Here is a 22,402-nt window from a genome sequence, read left to right on the forward strand (position 1 = left end):
GAGAGAAACAAGGGCAAGGGGAGGGAGGAAAGAGAGAGAGAGAAAGAGAGAGAGAGAGAGAGAGAGAGAGAGAACTAGTGAGGCATAGAGTGAGTAAGAGTGAAAGAAAAGAGGCAAAGTCTTTTAATAGACTAAGAGCAGTTCGACTGAACACGTTGTCCTTACTCAATCTGTAAAGGGTCATGTTGTTAGGGAAAGAATAAATGTGATACATTATTTGCTAAATTCTGGTCTACCCTTGTCCAGCGTGAAGGAACTGCCATGTTTTTCTTGACATTTTTATAGCAAGCGAAGTGAAGGGAGGTGTTGGAGTTGTTTAGATTAAAGAGTCTTAAATGGGCAGACATGGAAACACATGGTGCTGAAGCTCCAACAATTCACCTTTTCACAAGCATGAAGCAAGCGTTTCAAGGTAGCCTGCCATATTTATGGTCTGAGATCGTAGTGATGTCGATATACAATGCTGGGTGGTCCGGCATGGGTTTGAGAGAGCCAGCAGTTTAAAAAGAATGTTTACGACCATATGTTCTCCTAGGACTAGGCGAAAGGGTGAGAAAAGACAGCTGTATGGAAGTCAGTAGTCCCATGTGACTGGTTTTGTTTTAGCTCTGCTCTCACCTGTGAAAGGTTTCATTGCTCGTAATATTCATTGGCTTCTGAGTGTTTGCCACCTTTTAAGGTCTTCATCTAAACCTTTAAGCAATGCCGTTTCAAGTGTCATAATTCAAAGATTTTTTTATTTAATAGCGTACTGTATTTATAATATGCTCAGCGTAAGTGTAGCTTAGCTAACAACAATTAAGCTTAAGGTGAGCAAGTATGTCCGTAGCTGGCATTTCAAAGAATCTGACTACTTGAAAACCACTGGCTGTAAACATGGGGCTCGACCCGTTTGATTCAAATGGACAGATGCAACTGATCTGTTGTCTGGTGAAATGTTTTGTTTGTTTTTCTGCTCCTGCTGCAGACCATGACTACAACACTGTTCTTCTTCCAGATAAGTCATTATGCCCTCTGCATACCTGGATTGTTACTAACTTTAGCTAGCTAGTTTGTTGCTGCTGTGCTCATTAGCAAGATAAACAAACTTGCTAGCTTGCCAAGTGTGAAAGTATAGCTAGCTGCTGACTTGTTTTCTAAACATGGAATATATCACTGAAAGACTGTTCAGATTTGCTGTTATTCATGCATTTCAGTGTCTAAACAATGTCCAAAGTGGCAACTATTCATTATCGGATATGACGACAGTCGCTGTGAAAAAAAAATGGCATTTTCTTCAATAACAAGAAAACACAGGACTCCATGTAGGGAGGGCGATGATGTGAACTGACTGTGGACTTCGGGCTTTTGTAGTTTTTAAGCCACAAGCACTTATATATAGTGTGTTACAGTATATCGGGGCACAGCTTTTGTGGCAGTAATTTTTTTTTTTTTTTAAAGTAGTCCAGACTGATCAGTGAGAACCAAGTTACTATGACAATCCTTGCTGTAAACTGTCTTACACATACATATGGGTGTATGTAGGGGTGTGCATGATGTAATCAGTTACTGCAATTTATATATCAGTGTAATTATTTTTATATATCACCCAGTCCTACAGTGTACACATTATATTAAGGTAAAAGGCATTTTTAGTTTCAGACAAAGGTCTGTTTTAGTTTTTGTTAGATACTCGCATATGAAGCCAGTAACAAAATCTGTCCTAATTACTCTGTTACAGTTTTAGATATTAGGATTTCTATCAAAACTTCTCAAGTTGCTAAGGCAGTGATAATGTGCCTAGTGCCTAGTGATACTGCTAGCATATTTCATCACTAGGACATTATCACTGCCTGTCTGTTATCCATGTTAAAAATTCTAAGAATGTCAATTTCAGCACAGTTTGATGATTTTGGCTGGTAAATGTGCTTTTGTATTACGGTGTAATGATTGTTAAAATTCTTTCATGTCATGTGTTGGCAGCAACACTAACATATGGACATATTATAATTAGGCTAAAGAAAAAATAGGCATTCGGCTTGCAGCTCATTTTCAGTAGGCCTAATTTAAATAATCATTGTAGCGTTGTAGGTATTTTAGGCAGATGGCTAGAGTATTAGAAACTAGAGGACAATTTTAAAGTCAAAACAGCACTATCATTATGTGGCCATGCAGTTTGCACCAACGACACATCAGTGTCGTGTAGCACATTTGCCAGGCTGAAGATTTTCCATGTTCTTAAAAATTTATGGCAGTTGCTAAAATATATGCAATAATTAAAACTAATTTAGATTGTAATAACATAACATATACTAACCTGGGGTTGAGAATACAACTACTGTTATGAATTTCCCCACTCTGAATATGTCGGAGTTCCTATACAAATGCACTCCATGTGCTAATAGTAGAAAAATAAGTGGTTTTACTGTAGCATTTAAAAAAATAAAATAAAATAAATCATAAAATCATTCAATCAGACTCAGAAGTCAGTTTATACCTCTAAAATTATCATTTCAAATTTGTAGCCCAGGAAACCAGCACATATCAGTTTAGAGTGTGCCAGACTACGGTCAGAATACAAATTTCATGATTGTGCTGCTGACTTCTGTAGTAATTGAGAGCCAGAATCATCAATCCCTCAATCAGATTGATTGCTCAAGTTTATACGTCTGTAAAACATGTTGCACAGGTGATATATATATATATATATATATATATATATATATATATATATATATATATATATATATATATATAATATTAAAGGATGAGCCATCATTCATAGCCGTTTAGATGTAATAGCCATGCTGCTTGATTCCATGTTGTTGTTTTTAATAAAGTTAATCAAAACTGGAAGGAATAATTGTGTCATAGTTTTTTTTTCCTATTGAGTAGATGAAAAGTATAGCCCTGCATTTCAGCTGCAGCAGGATTCAGACTCATATCACTCATTCTTCTCATGAGAACACCTCCTCCTGCAGGTTGATAGAGGTATAGCAGTTGAGCTAGAACATCAGGAAAAAATAGAGATAAGACAAACATCAGCCATTCATTAATAATTAAATGAACGTAATTGTATATTACCCACAGAGCTGTTTAAAACCAGGCTAACATCTCTCATTTCACTCAACCAAACTAGTTTTGTATTTTGGATATGCAGACTGTATACACAGTGCAAACTTTATAAAACTTATATAAAGGTTATACAGTTCACAGTCATGTGAAAAAATAAGTACACCCCATGGAAATTGTTGGCTTTTTTGACATATTTGGAAAAGCAAACATTTGATCCTCTTTGAAACAGTGCCTATAAATAAAGTTTATATAGTTGAACAAAACCACAAGGAAAATTTGCTTTTTCAATCATTTATTCAACAGAAATATCAATAGATGTGATCTTCTTCTGCAGAAAAAGTAAGTACACCCTTGGCCTCAGAAGCCACTATTGCCCCCTTTAGCAGAAGTTACTTCTTGTAGGCGTTTTGCATAATTGTGCTCCAGTCTCAGACATTGGCTTGCTGGAATTTTTGACCACTCTTCCATGCAATATTCTTTCAGTTGCAAGATGTTTGAGAGTTTTCCGGCATGTACTGCCCTTTTCAAATCCCCCCACAACAATGGGATTCAAATATTTGGCTTTGACTAGGCCATTCCATAACCCTCCATTTCTTCTTTTTGAGCCGTTCCTTGGTGGATTTGCTCATGTGCTTAGGATCATTATCCTGTTGAAAGATCCACTTTCGGTTCAACTTCAACTTGTGGACAGATGGCCTCACATTATCTTCAAGCACTCTTTGATTTGATGCAGAATTCATAGTTGAATCAATGAATGCAAGCTGTCCAGACCCTGAGGCAGCGAAGCAACCCCAAACCATAACATTTCCACCGCCGTGCTTCACAGTTGGTATGAGGTGCTTCTCCTGAAAATCTGTCTTTGGACTGCGCAAAACATGTCTGCTGTTACTGTGGCCAAACAACTCTATCTTTGATTCATCTGTCCAGAGCACATTAAAGGCGCCTTCAAAAAGGCCTGGACTTTGCCTGTATGCTCATTGTATGTGCTATATGCAGCTGTAGTCTTGCAAAGGCTTTTTCCTGGCACGCCTCCCATGCAGGTCAAACTTGTACAATCTCTTTCTGATTGTAGAAGCATGCACTTTGACACCAACAGTTGCAAGACTTACTAGCAGATCCTGTGATGAAACTTTGAGGTTCTTGGAGACTTCTTTTTGCATCAGATGGTCTGCTCTTGGGCTGAATTTGCTGGAATGACAGTCCTGGACAAATTGGCAGTCGTTTGAAATCTGCACCATTTGTAGATGATTTTCCTTACAGTGGAATGATGTATTTCAAATAATTTGGAGATCTTTTTAAAGCCATTGTCAGACAGATAGGCATCCACAACCTTTTTTCTGAAGGCCTTACAGAACATCTTGTTATGATGACACCACACACCTCAATAACAAAGGGAACACCAGACACTAGATATGAGCGGGGTATAAATAAGACCGGTTCCATCTGCACTCCCTAAGCAGGTTCTAATCACTGACACCTAATCCTGAACACCTGATCCACTTTTATGGATTTTGAAGGTGTGATAAATATAGGGGTGTACTTACTTTTTTCCATGTGACCGATCTGTTTTTGGTTTTTTTGTTAATTTAAATTGTTAAATTACTACAAAATGTTAATTGTATGTGTCATTTGATAGAGTGTATAACCTTTATTAATAGGCACGGTTTCAAAGAGTATCAAATGTTTGTCCAAATATGTCCGAAAAAGCCAAGAGTTTACATGGGGTGTACTTATTATTTCACATGACTGTAGGAATCTGCATCTACAGTGAGCACAGGCTCACCAAAATTGGACAGTTGAAAAAAAAAAAAGCCTGACCTCTCTCATCAACAAGGCATTTCCACTTATATAACTGATGCTCACTGGATGTTTTTCTCCCCCCACACTTTTCTATGTACACTTTAGAGAATGTTGATTGCATGAAAATTCCAGATCAGCAATTTTTGAAATGCGCTTACCTGTTTGGCATCAACAATCAAACCATAGTCAAAGTCACTGAGATCATATTTTTTCTCCATTCTGGTGCTTAATCTGAACATTAACTGAAGCTCTTGACCTGTATGTGCAGGATTTTATGACTTGCGCTGCCACCACATGATTGGCTGATATATATGGTTAAAAGTATTTGGACACCCAGAAGACTTTCCACTAGATTTTGGAACATGGCTGTGGGGAAGTCAGGTAAAGAGACCTGGCATGTAGTCGATGTTCTAATTCAGCTCAAAAGGTGTTCAGGTTACGGCTCTGTGCAGGCCACTTGAGTGCTTCCAAACCACCCTTGGCAAACTATGTCTTTATGAACAGAGACATGGAACAGGTTTGGGCTAGGCCCGTTAGTTCCAGTGAAGGGAAATCATAATGCTACTGCATACAAAGACACCATACACCTCCATCCTACACATTGTGTGCCTCCAAGTTTGGGGAAGGACCACATATGGGGGTCATGGTCAGTGTGTATAGTGTATGCAGGCAACAAGGGTGTACCACAATGTCACTATTGATATCTATATATGTATATGTACCTGTATGTGTTGAGTGCACCAAATATTCACATCTGTATATCTGTTCAGACTTAAGCCCAAAAAACAAAGCAGGTGTGGCTTAAACTTGGAGGGTTTTTTTGTTTGTAACTCCCCATGACATTTTTCAACAAATTTATTTGATTCTATTTCCCAAATCATAGGAATAAATAAACAAGTAGACTACATAAAAACCACCAGTATCCTGACCAGGCAGTCAGGTTATCAAGGATCAGTGACTATAAGCTAAACATGATCCCCCAGCTCTATCAACTGACTGATTTTTTAGAGACAGTAGCAGTGGTGGAAGCAGGGCCATTGGCAGCATCTAATTCGTCCCAAATTAAAGCAGCATGTCTTCATATTATAACGATTGCATTTTCAACTGTTGCTTTGTTAACTCACATTTTGTGGATTCTCTGGTGAGCGGTCTCGGCTACTTTCTTGGGGGAAAAGTGTGATCTCCACGACATTAACCGTGGCATGGTTGTTAGTACCAGAAGGGCTGGTTTGAGTATTTCAGAAACTGGAAATCTCCCGGGAATATCACACACACACACACACACCAGTTTCTAGAGTTTACACAGAATGGTGCAAAAAAAAAAAAAAAACATTGAGTGAGCGACATTTTCGTCAGTGGAAATGCTTTGTTGGTAAGAGAGGTCAGAGGAAAATGGTCAGATTGGTTCAAGCTGCCAGGAAGGATATAGTAACTCATATAATTTCTCTGTTAGAACATTTGCCTTGCACCTCCAAGGTGGCGGGTTCAAATCCCAGCTCCTCCCTGTGTGCGTGGAGTTTGCAATCTGACAATTTCAGTAAACTATTTTTGTTATAATCTGCTCTCTGTTATCCTGTATAAGAGGGCTGTGTGTGTTGTGCACAAGCAAAAGAAGTGGTGCACAGGCTATTTGGTTCATTTGTTTTCCAATTGCAGCAATTTGGTCCCAGTGTTGGCTGACAGTACCAGGTCACGTAGTATTCCAGTAAACTGACAGGACTGAGACTGGCTGTATCAACACAAATATTACAGATAAAATATCTATTACTGCACATAGTAAACCGCAGCCAGATCTTTTGGTTGACTCACTCTTATTTGAGTCAACCAGAAGAAGAATGTTGTTAGGATAAGCTCCCACGCCTGCTTTCCGCATTCTCATTGATGTTGCTGTGACTATTGGTGTGAAATTATTAGTGTAATAATTATTACTCTCTTTGATTTTATTTAACTGAGGTTTTGGGCTAAAAAATTTATATATAATAACAGGGCTTCTCTTAATTTATTTTTCATGCTGGCTGGATTTCGGTAAGGAAGTGCGGTCATTCTCAATTCTAAGCTAAAGCAACTGAGATGCTTTTCTGCTCACCACAGCTGTACAGCGTGATTATCTGAGTTACTGTAGCCTTTCTGTCAGCTCAAAACAATTTGACTTCCCTCAACAAAAAGGTGATTCCGATCTCAGAATTGCCGGTCAATGAGTAAACTCTAGAGACTAAAGTTATATAAATACTCAAACCAGCCCATCATGGCACCAACAATCATGTTGATGTGAACATTACATTGATGTGAACATGTATTGTGCTTTGCCTTCAGTAGTTTCCTTAACCATGGTTGAAGTCCAGAAACTGTAGCATATTTTAAAGTATTTGCGCATGCATTACATTTACATTTATATTCATTCATTAGCAGATGCTTTTATCCAAAGCGACTTACAAATGAAGAAATGTATAAATCGTTTATTGTGATGTCTTGATATTGGTTATTAAAAGCAATGATATACTATTGTTTCCAATTTTGTTTTTTACAGTAAGGTACTCTATTGTCTCATCCCTCATGATAAAGGTATCACATGCAAATATGGCATCATTTGGATATAAAACACTAGCCACTGTAGAAGATAAAGACCAAGAGCCTAATGTAGGCCAGAGCATGTGCGTGAAGCTAAACATCAACTCTTCATCAGGATGTCTTTCAGCTGTCAGGAGGAACAGGGTTGAACAAGGCATATCAGAGTCAGACAGACATATCAAGCATTTAGAAGCCCATGTGGCTTGGTGCTGATAGAATGGACAATAGGACCCTAGTGTATGTCTGTGGTGCTGTGGTGTGATATATTGTTTTTTGTTTTGTTTTGTTTTGTTTTGTTTGTCTGGCTCATTCTAACCATTTTTTACTGTATATATGTATAATAGACAAAAGAAACAAATTCATGTACTGGAGTTTATTTGCAAAATCCAGATCAACAAACTCATTAACATTATCCAACGCTTTAAATCAGGAAACAGGCTAGGGTCACTCACAAAAGTTTTAAGACACTTAAATTCTCAGGTAGACTTGAGGTTGGAACAATTTTGCATAGACATGTAAAAGCAAACCTGATTTATGTACTTCAAGAACCAGGAAGTAAAATCGTATAATCCAGTATTCAGGAGACTAAAACCTCTGGTGGCTGGGAGGGGGAGTGCCCCAAACTGGTGTGAGCACTGTACTGTAGTGTACATGATACATGGATAAACTGTCCTATTATCCTGACTGGGCCAATATACCTGGGACTTGACTTTTTCAAAGGAAGTCATTGTCAGAGGTCTCGAGTTGACAGCTGTGGGTTTGGTCTGTGATGCTTGTTTTAATTGATGTTTTTGTGGTGAGTGGCACATTGAAGACAGACATGAGCGGTTTCCCAGGTGTGTTTACTCCTCTGCATTCACTCATCCACCACCAGGACCTTGGACAGTTCACCAGGGATTGCTGATACCCTAGAACACGCATGATACATACTGTAGAAAGCACATGATAGAGAGCTCACTGCGTGCTGTGACAGTTGGGTCCAAAGCAGGTTGTCAATTTAAATGGATTGTTGGATGCACTAGCTGAGAGAGAGAGAGAGAGAGAGAGAGAGAGAGACCCTCAGGTGAGTTCTGACTGGAGGGAAGTGTTGATAACGTGTTAATAAACAAACATTTTTTCATGACATTTTCTCTCAGGTTTCAGTTGCCAGAAAGCATTTTCAAGTGATTTAAACTCAGACATTGCTTCCTTGTCTCCTTTTTTATTAACTGCTGAAATTTGGAGTTGTTTAGCTCACACTTTGTTCTTTTGATCTTTCTCTCTCTCTCTCTCTCTCTCTCTCTCTCTCTCTCTCTCTCTCTGCAGTTCTCAGGCACCAGTGTGATGGTGGACATTGCAGTGATGGGTGAAGCCCATGGACTAATCTCAGACCTTCTGGCTGACCCATCACTGCCTCCAAACACCTGCAGCTCATTGAGAGCTGTTAGTAAACTGCTCAATACCCAACTCACCTTTCAGCCCCTGCACCACCGGTCTCGCATCAACCCTCTGCTGGTTTCCACTGATGGATGCACTGACTTTGAGGAGGGTGATAGACTGGCTATCCCTAAGGTAGGACCTCATTCTTCCATCTTAGTGGAAATAGTGTTTCATTCATACAAAGGAGTAGAGACTCAGCTCCTGAGTGACTGGAAATGAACAGTGATTGCACCATCATGAGTTGGAATCCTGATGATGTCACAGTGGGGGTGGGGGGAATAACAAAGCGATAGCTAACTTACAGCACCTCTCTCTGACAAGCACATATACACACATGTCGCATTTCTCATCAGAGAAATAGTATAGCCTCTAATGAAGCAGACAGTGACATACATTCTCAAAGAAGCTTGAACTGGCGTGTAGAAAATTTTTTAACAGGAAAAACACGCATAAAGTTCACCGTGACCAAACAGCTCTCAAACTCTTATCCCATGCTACAGTAAAATTAGCAAACAAAGATGTTTATTAAACCTCTTTCATTAAACCAGGCCTTTGAGTATGTCACACAGCACTGAACGATGATCTTAAACAGACCACTGCTAGTCATCCGGCTTCCCAGAGTCCTCCGACAGTTCAGCTTTTAAATCTCGGATGAATTTAAGGTGATGTTTTGGCAGTCGGAGTGAAGAAAAACATGAACAGGCCTGGTTCCCTAAGAACTGTTTTATCTGTCATCTCTGCAGCTGTGTCAACATGGACATCTTGGAAGGAGACCGGGTGAAAATTTGGAATTGGTGTACTTGAGAACTACAGTAATGCTAACACAATTCACAGAAGGTTGCAAAGAGCACAAGCTGTTTCATACGTTTCAATTACAGGCCTATGTGGCCTACATCTTGAAATGTGAAATTCAGGGAGCACTACAAAGGAAGTATTTGTTGCACTATTGGAAGTGTCTATTCATTCAGCCACAGCAAATTTTGAAAAAATAATAAGACTATTAAATCGATTCATGGCCTACTGCTCAACATTTTCACACTTCACACCTGTAGTCATATCAGTGTGTTCTTTTATATAAGTCTCTTTATATATATATATATATATATATATATATATATATATATATATATATAATATTCACAGTATCTCACAAAAGTGAGTACACCCCTCACATTTGTGTAAATATTTGATTATATCTTTTCATGTGACAACACTGAAGAAATGACACTTTGCTACAATGTAAAGTAGTGAGTGTACAGCTTGTGTAACAGTGTAAATTTGCTGTCCCCTCAAAATAACTCAACACACAGCCATTAATGTCTAAACCGCTGCCAACAAAAGTGAGTACACCCCTAAGTGAAAATGTCCAAATTGGGCCCAATTAGCCATTTTCCCTCCCCGGTGTCATGTGACTTGTTAGTGTTACAAGGTCTCAGGTGTGAATGGGGAGCAGCTGTGTTAAATTTGGTGTCATCGCTCTCACACTCCCTCATACTGGTCACTGGAAGTTCAACATGGCACCTCATGGTAAAGAACTCTCTGAGGATCTGAAAAAAAGAATTGTTGCTCTACATAAAGATGGCCTAGGCTACAAGAAGATTGCCAAGACCCCGACACTGAGCTGCAGCACGGTGGCCAAGACCATACAGCGGTTTAACAGGACAGGTTCCACTCAGAACAGGCCTCGCCATGGTCCACCAAAGTAGTTGAGTGCACGTGCTCAGCGTCATATCCAGAGCTTGTGTTTGGGAAATAGACGTATGAGTGCTGCCAGCATTGCTGCAGAGGTTGAAGAGGTGGGGGGTCAGCCTGTCAGTGCTCAGACCATACGCCCACACTGCATCAAACTGGTCTGCATGGCTGTCGTCCCAGAAGGAAGCCTCTTCTAAAGATGATGCACAAGAAAGCCCACAAACAGTTTTCTGAAGACAAGCAGACTAAGGACATGGATTACTGGAACCATGTCCTGTGGTCTGATGAGACCAAGATAAACTTATTTGGTTCAGATGGAGTCAAGCATGTGTGGTGGCAACCAGGTGAGGAGTACAAAGACAAGTGTGTCTTGCCTACAGTCAAGCATGGTGGTGGGAGTGTCATGGTCTGGAGCTGCATGAGTGCTGCCGGCAGTGGGGAACTACAATTCATTGAGGGAACCATGAATGCTAACATGTACTGTGACATACTCAAGCAGAGCATGAAGCAAAGTAGTTGCAAGTAGTTGTAGCAAAGTGTCATTTCTTCAGTGTTGTCACATGAAAAGATATAATCAAATATTTACAAAAATGAGAGGGGTGTACTCACTTTTGTGAGATACTGTATATAATATATTATACACACACACACACACACTGATCAGTCATAACATTAAATCCACCTGCCGTAATATTGTGTAGCTCCCTGTTGTGTCGCCAAAACAGCTCTGACCCATCGAGGGTCAGGCAGAACCCTGACCTCAATCCGACTGAACACCTTTGGGATGACCTCAACCTCACTAATGCTTTTGTAGCTAAAGGAAATCCCCACAGCAACGCCCCAAAATTTAGTGGAAATCCTTCCCAGAAGAATGGAACTTATTATAACAGCAAAAGGGGAAATAAATCTGTAATATAATGTTCACCAAGCTCATATGAGTGTTATGGTCAGCTGTCCACATACTTTTGGCCATACAGTGTATATTGTCTATACTCTACTGTATATTTTAACTATAATTTAAGGTCCAAAACAATATTCAATGTGTGAGAAGCATGAAAACATTGGCAAGGTAGCAGCTTGAAAGATAAAATCACCATTTAGGAAAGTTGATAGCAATATAATGAATGCACATTTGAAGAAAAAAAAAAAACCTGGTTCATATTTCACTAAAAAAGGAAGTATCCCCGATTTATGTCCTGCAGCAACTCTCCTGCTAAATACTGTACAAAACCATGTAGGTTTAAAAGTACTCTGTCTTCCAGCCGAAATGGTGTTGACTGCTGACTGATCGTACGTATCATATGCAAATAACACACATGTGAATACAATCAAGAAGTGCTTGGTCAAATGTTGACCATGTACTGTAATAACATACACATTTTTACGTTCTGCCTCATTTAACACAGCTACAGTGGCAAGAAAAAGTATGTGAACCTTTTGGAATTTCATGGTTTTCTGCATAAATTTGTCATAGAATGTGATCTAATCTTCATCTAAGTCAAGGGTATTGACAAATATAATGTGTCTAAAATAAAAACACAAAATAAATTCTGATCCCTCAGGTCTTTATTGAACACACTCATTCAACATTCAAAATGGCAGTGGAAAAAGTAAGTGAACCCTTAGAATTAACTGGTTGACCCCACCTTGGCAGCAATAACCTCAACTAGGCGCTTCCTGTAGCTGTGGATCAGACCTGCACATTGTTCAGGAGGAATTTTAGCCCATTCTTCCTGGCAGAACTGCTTTAGCTCGGTCATATTCTTTGGACGTCTCATGTGTACGGCTCTCTTCAAGTCATTCCATAGCATCTCTATTGGGTTGAGGTCTGGGCTCTGACTCCGCCCCTCCAAAAGGTGGATTTTGTTTTTCTGAAGCCATTCTGTTGTGGACTTGCTCCAGTGTTTTGGGTCGTTGTCCTGTTGCATCATCCAACTTCTACACAGTTTCAGCTGACGTACAGACATTCTCACATTATCCTGAAGAATTGTCTGATATACTTGGGAATTCATCTTCCCCTCAGTGATTACAAGCTGGCCAGGCCCTGATGCAGCAAAGCAGGCCCAAATCATGATGTTTCCTCCACCGTACTTTACGGTTGGGATGATGTTTTCATGATGATATGCCATGCCCTTTTTACTCCAGATGTAGTGCTGTGTGGTTTTTCCAAGTAGTTCAATCTTAGTTTCATCAGTCCACAAAACATTTTGCCAATACCGCTGTGGAGTGTCAATGTGCTCTTTTGCAAACTTCAGATGTGCAGCAATGTTCTTTTTAGTAAGCAGTGGCTTCCTTCGTGGTGTCCTGCCGTAGATACCCTGCTTGTTCGATGTTTTACGTATTGTAGACTCATGAACAGAGATGTTCGCCAGTTCCAAGGATGCCTTCAAATCTTCGGCTGTCATTCGGGGTTGTTTCTTCGTTGTGCTCTTGGTGTCATTTTGACTGGGCGCCCACTTCTTGGTAGAGTAGCAACAGTCCCAAAGTGTCTCCATTTGTAGAATGTTTGCCTAACTGTAGACTGGTGAATTTCTAAAGTCTTTGAAATCACTTTGTAACCCTTGCCAGCTTGATGGAAATCAACCATTCTCGATCGTAGATCCTCTGAACGCTCTTTTTGGCGAGGCATGGCTCACATAAGCGTGTGGTTCTTGTGCAGAGCAAACTCCAAAAGTTTGAGGGTTTGTTATCAGTCAAAGTAGCTATAGTCCACACCTCCAAACTCATTTTCTTAACCAGACTCCAGGTGTGCTGAAACCTGACTCCAATTAGCTTTTTTGAGGTCATTAACTCAAGGGTTCACATACTTTTTCCACAAGCACTATGAGGTTTTTTGGTTGTTCCCAATAAAGATATGAAAGATCAGAATTTTTTTGTGTTATTATTTTAGGCACATTATATTTGTCAATACCATTGACTTAGATGAAGATTAGATCACATTTTATGACAAATTTATGCAGAAAGTTTGTCCTCCGCTCATAGAAAACTCCGCTGCAGATCAGATCAAGCGTTCCGTACACTTACAGCCAATCAGCATAGAGCGGCACAGGGATGACGTCATTTTGTAGTGCCAAAACCCAGAAACAGATTTAGCATTTTAGCACTCGAGCTGCTAGTTTCGCTTCGGAAATCATTACTCTACAGAGGTTGTCGGGGACATTAAACCTCATCACGCCGAACAGGAAAAAACGTTGCAGATAAACTCAGGGCTCTACAGTGCGACCATTTCACTCGCATTTACGACTGAAAAGTACTTTGTGCGACTGTGAATAAATATTTATTCGCATCGGTGCGAGTGACCTGTTCGGAGTTGTGTAATACAATCGGAATAAAAACTACAGGAAGTCCGAAATGCATCTACACCGCGCAACAGTTACTTTCACACTGCTTTTCATCTCCTCAGTCAACCGAACAAGTGTGTAAATACTGCGGAGAAGCCATTGCGATGACAAGTAACTCTGATCATCATCTGCTTCCCTCAACTTCCTGATCTCACAAACTGTGACCTACTCGTGTAGACACAGCGGCGTCGGGAGGACTAAATTAATAATAATGCTAACGCTACAAGGTGGGTTTAATTCAAACTTCTTTATTAAATAATTCCTCACCAATCATAATCAAGAATAGCAACTGTTCGGTCTGTAAACATACAGTACACTGCCGCTCTCCTCCTACACCAACTCTACTAGAGCACTGACTTAATTTAAACTCAGGGTTGCCAGATATCAGTGGAAAATTCAATTCCAGTTTCCATGTTCTGATTTAATCCACCAACACTGTACTGGGGAAACTGATCTAAAAGGAACAACTGATAAAAAATAAATAAATAAATAAAACTACTAAAATGTAAAGACAGAAAATGTGCTTAGTTATAAATAAATCATTTAATATATAAAAAGATATTATAATAACTTCATAAAATATAAATAAAATGAGAACTGAAATAATGTTTAATTACTATGGGTCACATTTAATATCAATTTGACATTAAGCTTAGTTCCCTATTTCATTAGAAACCTATTAGTCTTTTTCCTGATATGGATAATTTTTGTGTTAGTCTACTTTTAATTAGGACTCTTTATTGTTTAAGATATTTAGAAATAAATATTTTATGCTTGTTTATTTATCAATTAACCAACAGTATTTCTCATTGCTATTATTTTAATTCAATTAACAGTGACCATGAGCAGAGAGCTTACATTTAACTGTTTATGACAGACCATCCGATTAAAGCTTAAACAAAAAAAAAGATTGGTATCTGGATCGGTATCGGCTGTAAAAATCCTGATCAGAGCGTCAGTAATGAACACCATTAAACTAAAGCGCTTTGCGTCTGACGGGTAAATGAGCTCACCCAATCACATCCTATATGAGATTATTCAGATATATACACAATACACACAGAGCGGTTCGAGAACTGACTCCAGCCCAGAACCATGACAGTGGAAATGTCTAATAGTGCAGCTTTAAATATATTTAAGAGGAGCAGACTTCAAACACTGAACATTGATGTTTATTGTATTTGTTTACAAGGTAAACAGGTTAACGATTGTTGTTTTGTGCATACAGTCTGTAAAATTAACTGAAAATATTAGATTTAGTTTATCAGAAGGTAAATTAATGTGTCATGGCTCACACTATGTTCCTAAATTCTGTCATAATTGACAAGCTCAAGTTTTCTCATGCCTACTTGTGTGTTATATTGTGGCACATTAATATTACCATCTCTAAAAATAAGTAAATAAATAAAAACCTAAACTTCAACCGTGGTCCAAAATTTTTGACTGTGCTCCTAAATTTTTGTAATTTTGCAATTGTAAAGAAATTGTTACCGTAGTGCCCTGAAACTGGTTCTCGCAATTCCCCACAAAAAAAACGTGGATGAATATTCATCCATAGAGTAAATGTTTTACTTAAATGTTTTAAATCAAGTCTGGAGAAGTTGTGGGAAGCTCGTTGATGGTGATGTTGAAGTCGAGCGACCGTGGTGTAATTCGTTTATATTGTACGGTTAGATGTTTATTTCTGGCGATTGTATTTAGGTTTCAAATTTCAGAAACGTTGTGTTGATTTGTGTAAATGATCTTGATGGACAGAACGTGTTAGTGTTGTAATCTTGTGTTGATCGCAGAGATTATTTTGTGCAATCATCCAAAAGTCTATGTGAAAATCCTATTGGGTTTTTGTGGAGGGAACCGGTGTGATGATAAATTCCGGGTTCCGGTACAAAATGACGTCATCCCTGCACCGCTCTATTGGGTGATCTGTCTGCGTCTCTCCTCCAGTAAACACCGTTAGTGACTTTTCTGCATTCGCCTGAATTGTTTATTTGGTTACAGATTGTTATATTTGATGTACATTTTCATTTGGTTGATGGCATTTTTATTTTTACTCACATTTTTACTTGTATTTTTACTTTATTGGGTACAATTTTATTTATATTTTTCTTCTACGAGATGATGCACTTTAAGGATCAGTCTAATTTCATGTTTGTATATGAGCAGGAATGTAGCACAACATGGAGGTGAAAGCAGCGGTCTGTTTATTTAAATGTGAAAGTGCAGTAAAAATATTGTCCCTAAAATAATCATGATAAATAATCGAGATTTCAATATTGATCAAAATAATCGTGATTATCATTTTAGCCTAATCGTGCAACCCTAATATATATATATATATATATATATATATATATATATATATATATATATATATATATATATATATATATATATATATATACCCCTTTCAGAATCTGCTCAATCTTAATACTGTTAACAAAATAAGAGGGATCATGAAAATCCCATGTTGTTGTTTATTTAGTCCTGTCCTGAATAAACTATTTCACATAACAAATGTTTACACATAGACCACAAGACAATATAATAGCTGAATTTATAAACATTACCCTGTTCAAAAGTTTACACACCCATACATACCGTGTGTCGTTACCTGGATGATCCACAACTGTGTTTATGTTTTGTGATAATTGTTCATGAGTCCCTTATTTGTCCTGAGCAGTTAAACTGCCCACTGTTCTTCAGAAAAATCCTCCAGGTCCTGCACGTTCTTTACTTTTCCAGCATATTCTGCATATTTGACCCCTTTTCAACAGTGGCTATATGATGTTATTGAGATCCATCTTTTCACACTGAGGATGACTGAGGGACTCATACACGACTATTACACAAGCAGCAAATATTCACTGATGCACAAGAAGGCAACACGATACGTAAAGAGGCAGGGGGGTGTAAATTTTTGAACAGGATGATCAGTGTAAATTGTTAGTATTTTATCTTCTGGGAGACGTGCAACTATTTTATTTAGCGTCTGAAGGGCAGTACCAAATGAAAACAAAAAAGATCTTTAAACAAAATAATATCAATTTACATTGATCATATATATATATATTATCCATTCCATCCATTCCATCTTCTATACTGCTTATCCTACTGGGTCACGGGGAACCTGGCGCCTATCCCAGGGAACACCCTGGACAGGGTACCAATCACATACACATTCACACACCGATTCATACACTACGGACACTTTGGACATGCCACCAATCATACATGCCAATCATATATATACACATACATATACATATATGTACACGTTTTTTTTTATTACATTTTAGCCTTCAATTTGTTCATCAATGTCCCTGGAGGAACAGGAGCAGTTCAGAAGTTAAGAACTTTGTCACATGTGCCAAGCAGCTGCTGGATAAGTCTAGCTTGTTTCTCTTCCAGCACCGTTTGCGACGGAGTATGCCTTCTGGGCCTCTTCGGCGCATTTCCTCTTCCTGGACAACTACCACCTCTGCCACAGGGCTTCCCACCATTGAGCCAAGCCTTGTCAGGCGAGACCACAGTTCCACCATCAAACCCGTTCATGACAATCCCTCCAGCAGGTAAGTACACTTCACAATGTAAGATATGTTATTTAGCAGAATGTGGCTCACTGGCAGTGTAGTTTTGACAGAGAGACAATATGAGGCAAAAATATTTACAGTACAGATATAAACTTTACTGTGCAATTCATGTTACACAACATTTCATTTAAAACAAGATGTTTCCAGACAAAAGTCCTTTGACAGCTGTGCAGGCAAAGTTCTTTAAGAGCCGGTGAAAATATAAGGTACATGAAATATCCTGTTGCAGTCTTTTGCAAAAGGGATGCCTTAACTGTAAATATGCCTCTTGTTTCTTGTTTATATACTGTATAAAACAAGTAAAAGCTCTTTTTACTACAGTGATAGCCTCAATGTCCCTAACACATGCTTGGTGTGCTCTGGTAAATGCAATACTCTTCACTTTAAAGTCTCTCACTTCTTTACAGAAGGCTTCTGCAGTGGTTTTAGTTCATGTTTTCTACCCAGATATGATCCAAAGTGTCTTTTCTCAAGCACCATGCAAATTCAGGCATCTTTTATTTCCCAGGTGGGGATGTTTGACTGACTGCCTGGAGGAATCCAAGGCATGGAATTGTCATTCTATAGGTCTGATCAAGAGTGCTTCCATTATGTTCAGTCACTTAACCTTACTCATTGGTGTATTATGGAATATAGTTTTGCTGGCAATCTCATTTGATGTTGCCCTCCTTATCTCCGACTGAATCAACCTTTACTTCTATTTTGACTTGTTTGGGTCAGGATATGAACCCATCTTGAGATTAATTCCAGCCTTGTTCTCCCCTATGTTACTATCATATAAGACTTCTGCTTGCAGCTACCTTTGCTCCTGACACTGATCATAAAGGACTACTAAGGCTACAAGGCAAAACCTAAGGTGGAAAATATTTCCAATGTTTTAAAAAAAAGAATGTCTACCAAATTGATGTTACAGATGAGACTCATATCCTAAAGTGTTTATATTGAAGGCTAAAGTTGCCAAGTTAAGGGAAATAAGGAAATCTGCAAGGTGATGTTCTCTTCCACAATTTGTAGGAAGACCATCCTAAACAGTTGTGACTAAGATTTAGATCCAGAAATTGGATCCAAGTGCAGGTTTTATTTCAAAAGTGCCAAAGTCAAACTCCAGACACAGGCTCTAAGTCGAAAGCCATTTTTCTATTCTGTGGTGTATCTGCTAATCTGCTGAAGGGCCAATGTGTGTACACACTCAACATTTTCATAACCAAGAATAGCATTATTCTCAAAAGGGGTTGGGATAGTTTAGTCGTGCTGCTGTGATATCCAGTCAAATCAGCTCCGCTCATTCCCTTTGATAAACCAAGCATGTGCCGGTAGCTCAGCGCAGTAGCCACTACTAAGTTGTTTGTTCTAATTTGCTGTGGATAAAATATAGCTGGTTGAAGTGGTTTATTTATGTTGTGTGGTGACAAAAATACTTTACATGCACAAAAGTGGGTTGAAAGAATTTGGACATGGTCTGAGGTCAGAAATTACCATTTGGCCTTGCATCTACACTAACAGACGCACCAACATAAAGGAAATTTCAGAACTTGAGTTCTGCGCTGGCAGATTTTGAGTGCCAAACCGCTGTTATACTGTTCCACCCAGATCAACACAGACGCATTCATTTCTGACCACAAAAATAGTAACTAAGTAAGACACTGTTTTCACCCAACCAAATTAGCAACACACTGCAGTTATGCCACTAAGTTACACCAGCACAAAAATAATATTTTATAATCTTCTTTTTTGATTTTCTTTTTTTCTCTTTTCTTTTATTTGTCTGGGTTTTACTCCATTGCACAGAATATCAAATAAGACTATTCCTTCTATCTTTCCTCTGCCCTGTTCTATAATACCACAATTAGTGTGAAGGCAAAACATGGAGTCAGAGATTTGGGTTTTACTGGCATTTTGTAGTCTTGTGCCACTACAACTTGTCTGTTATAACAGTGAATACACTGGGTACTGTGTGTGTGTGTGTCTGATTGTCACTCTGGATTTTGTTTTCCTCAGTTAGTAATATGGCGAACAGTCATTTGTGGAACTCCTGTGTGTTGCTCACTGTCTCTGATTGCAGGCCCATGTCTGCCTCCCACATCACCTCAGCCCCCAACTACCTCTACAACAAAGTTAGGCAAGGTAACTATTGTGTGTGTGTGTGTGTGTGTGTCTGTGTGTCTGTGTGTGTGTCTGTGTGTGTGTTATATTTAAGACAATGTATTCATTTGATCAGTAGGTTACCATCCCTTCAGCAACTCACCCATGGTCTCACCTTGCCACTCGCCTCCAGTCCAGGGAACCTCCGTGAACATCCCCACCAATAAGGTGCCCTCAATGGACCTGTCTGATTCTGGGGCCCTTCAGGGCTGTTACCTCTCACCAGGGACTTCTCACCGAGCCTTAACCTGCAACTCCCCCAGTTCCAGAACCTCACACTGGACTCTCCCATTACTCTGTAGCAGGTAATATCACCAGGACACTCCAGTGAGAGACAAAACCGTGGCCTACCTCATTTACTAAATCTCCTGAAAATGATCTAACATACAGTAATTACATCAAAAATGTAATATTGGAAGCATCCCAACAAACAGTCTTATAATCATTTAATGTAAATATTTCACACTGTTAAGCACAAGTGAATAAATTCATCTTTCTTTCTTTTTTTCTTTCTCTTTTGTGTGTGTGTGTGTGTGTGTGTGTGTGTGTGTGTGTTTTGCCTGTGTGTGCCTGTGCTTGTTTAAAGGTATCTGTGTTATAATGCCCTTGACCTGTAATGAATCTTGGGTACAAAGGGACAGTTCTGTCAGCACTGCTGATTTACATAGCAGACCTAATGAGCAGTGGCAATGCCTGTTGCAGATAAGAGGAGTACAACATATCACAGGAGAAAAGAATGTGATCAGTTAGCCAGAAAGGATATAGCTAAGTTTCGGTGTAAAATATTACAACCCCAATTCCAAAAAAGTTGGAACACTGTGTAAAATGTAAATAAATGTAAATAAAAACAGAATGCAAAAGAAACAGCTGAAGGTTAATTGGGAACAGGTCAGTAACATGATTGGGTATAAAAAGAGTATCATAGAGAGGGGGAGCCTCATTATTGCCTATGGAATGGGCAGCTTGAACATCTGGAAAGGCACCATCAATGCTGAAAGGTATATACATGTTTTAGAGCAACATCTGCTTCCATCCAGATTCCATCCCATCTTTACTTCTAAGAGTCTCTGCCTCTCTAAGATACTCTTTTTATACCTAATCATGTTACTGACCTAATCATGTTGCCAATTAACCTAATTAGTTGAAAAATGTTCCTCCAGATGTTTCTGTTTACTAACACTTACTTTTCCAGCCTTTTGTTGCCCCCATCCCAACTTTTTTGAGACGTGTTGTGGCCATGAAATTCAAAACTACCTTATTTTTTCTTAAAATGGTACATTTCCTCAGCTTAAACATTTGACATGTTTTCTATGTTCTATTGTGAATAACATATGGGTTTTGCAAATCATTGCATTCTATTTTTATTTACATTTATTTACATTTTACAAAGTGTCCCAACTTTTTTGTAATTGGGGTTGTACTTAGCAAGCATTAACGATCATTTATTAATAGATCACAATATGCTGTATAAATAAAAGGGCTTGATTTGCTATTTGCTTTTATTCCTCCAAAAGATGTATATTATTACAATCCACCTATCTAATCTGCTCTCTTACAGCTGTGGAAGGCCATATAGCAAAATGTTGCATGGACAGGATTCTCCAGATAAAGCTGACAAAACACAACTATCAGGTAGTCTTTTTTTGTTTGTTTGTTTTAATGGGCTTTTTATTATTTTTTTTAAATAACTGTTCTTGTGCATTAGTACTGTACTCTACCCATACTGAAAAATTGCTTTCTAAAGTAAGACTTACTTAATGAAATGAATTATTTAACACCTCACTTATAACTTATAAGCATCTCTGTTTATGTATTTACATTGACATATTAAATATTGTATATTTATATTTATGTTTTTGTTTGTTTTAAGAAGTCTTTTTATCAGTTAAAATCAGTTAATTCCATCATTAGACCATTGTTATTTTGGAGAGAACATAACAGTGCATTTTGTATTTATGGAGTTATGAGTAGACGTTAAATAAATTCCAGAATTACGTAGCACCGTTAATGCCAGCTGTAAATCTACCAAACTCTGTTAAAGACATGTTTGGTGTATGTACAGTAGAGAGTGACCATACACAGAGGTGTTTAGTTAATAGTGTCATCTAGTGGCTAAAGTCAGATAGTTCCGTGCATGTCTAGTAATGCAGGGGTTTTCACTGCACTTTTCCAGGGCAAGGCCCCCCAAACGGCATTAACATTTGACCGAGGCCCCCCTTTTGAAGATGTCTTTAAAACACATTAAAAATACAGACTTCTGAATATATCCCCCTTTTTTTAATTAATAATGACGTTACATCTTTACATTACATTACATTAGGAATTGATTGTGTGTGTGTGTGTGTGTGTGTGTGTGTGTGTGTGTGTGTGTGTGTGTGGTTGTCTGAGAGTGAGAAAGAGAAAACATACATTTATTTTTCACACCAAATTGTTGAGGCCCCCCGGGCGCCCCCGGGCGCCCCCGGGCACCCCCGGGCGACCCCCAAGTTCCCACTTTGAAAACCACTGTAGTAATGAATGAACAAGGACAAGGTATTCTTTATAAACTGTTGGGTAAAGTCTGATAGCTTTTTCAGAATTATAACACTAATGGCGGAAATCTGCCTTGACTTGGTCAAAAAATGTTTAATGATAATCACGCAAAGTCTTCATGATTTACAGCTGTTTTGCTAACATTGTGCCATTATTAACATGGTAGCCTGTAAGATTTTTTTTTCTATCAGGTCCTGTGTGCAATGTATGTATATAATCTTTTTTTTATTAATCATCAATTAATCATTATAACAATCATTATTT

General features: G+C 38.6%; 1 protein-coding gene across 1 annotated transcript in view; it reads left to right on the top strand.

The window, feature by feature from the left end:
* pde3a (phosphodiesterase 3A, cGMP-inhibited) overlaps positions 1 to 22,402 on the top strand; it is an 80,802-nt gene that overhangs the window by 31,351 nt on the left and 27,049 nt on the right. The window contains exons 2-6 of the mRNA XM_053650850.1: positions 8,728 to 8,973; positions 17,283 to 17,443; positions 19,467 to 19,588; positions 19,686 to 19,911; positions 21,165 to 21,238. Of these exons, the coding sequence (XP_053506825.1) occupies positions 8,728 to 8,973; positions 17,283 to 17,443; positions 19,467 to 19,588; positions 19,686 to 19,911; positions 21,165 to 21,238 (829 nt within the window). The remainder of the gene's footprint in view (positions 1 to 8,727; positions 8,974 to 17,282; positions 17,444 to 19,466; positions 19,589 to 19,685; positions 19,912 to 21,164; positions 21,239 to 22,402) is intronic.

This window comes from Ictalurus furcatus, chromosome 19, assembly GCF_023375685.1.
Source record: "Ictalurus furcatus strain D&B chromosome 19, Billie_1.0, whole genome shotgun sequence".
Lineage (NCBI taxonomy): Eukaryota > Metazoa > Chordata > Actinopteri > Siluriformes > Ictaluridae > Ictalurus > Ictalurus furcatus.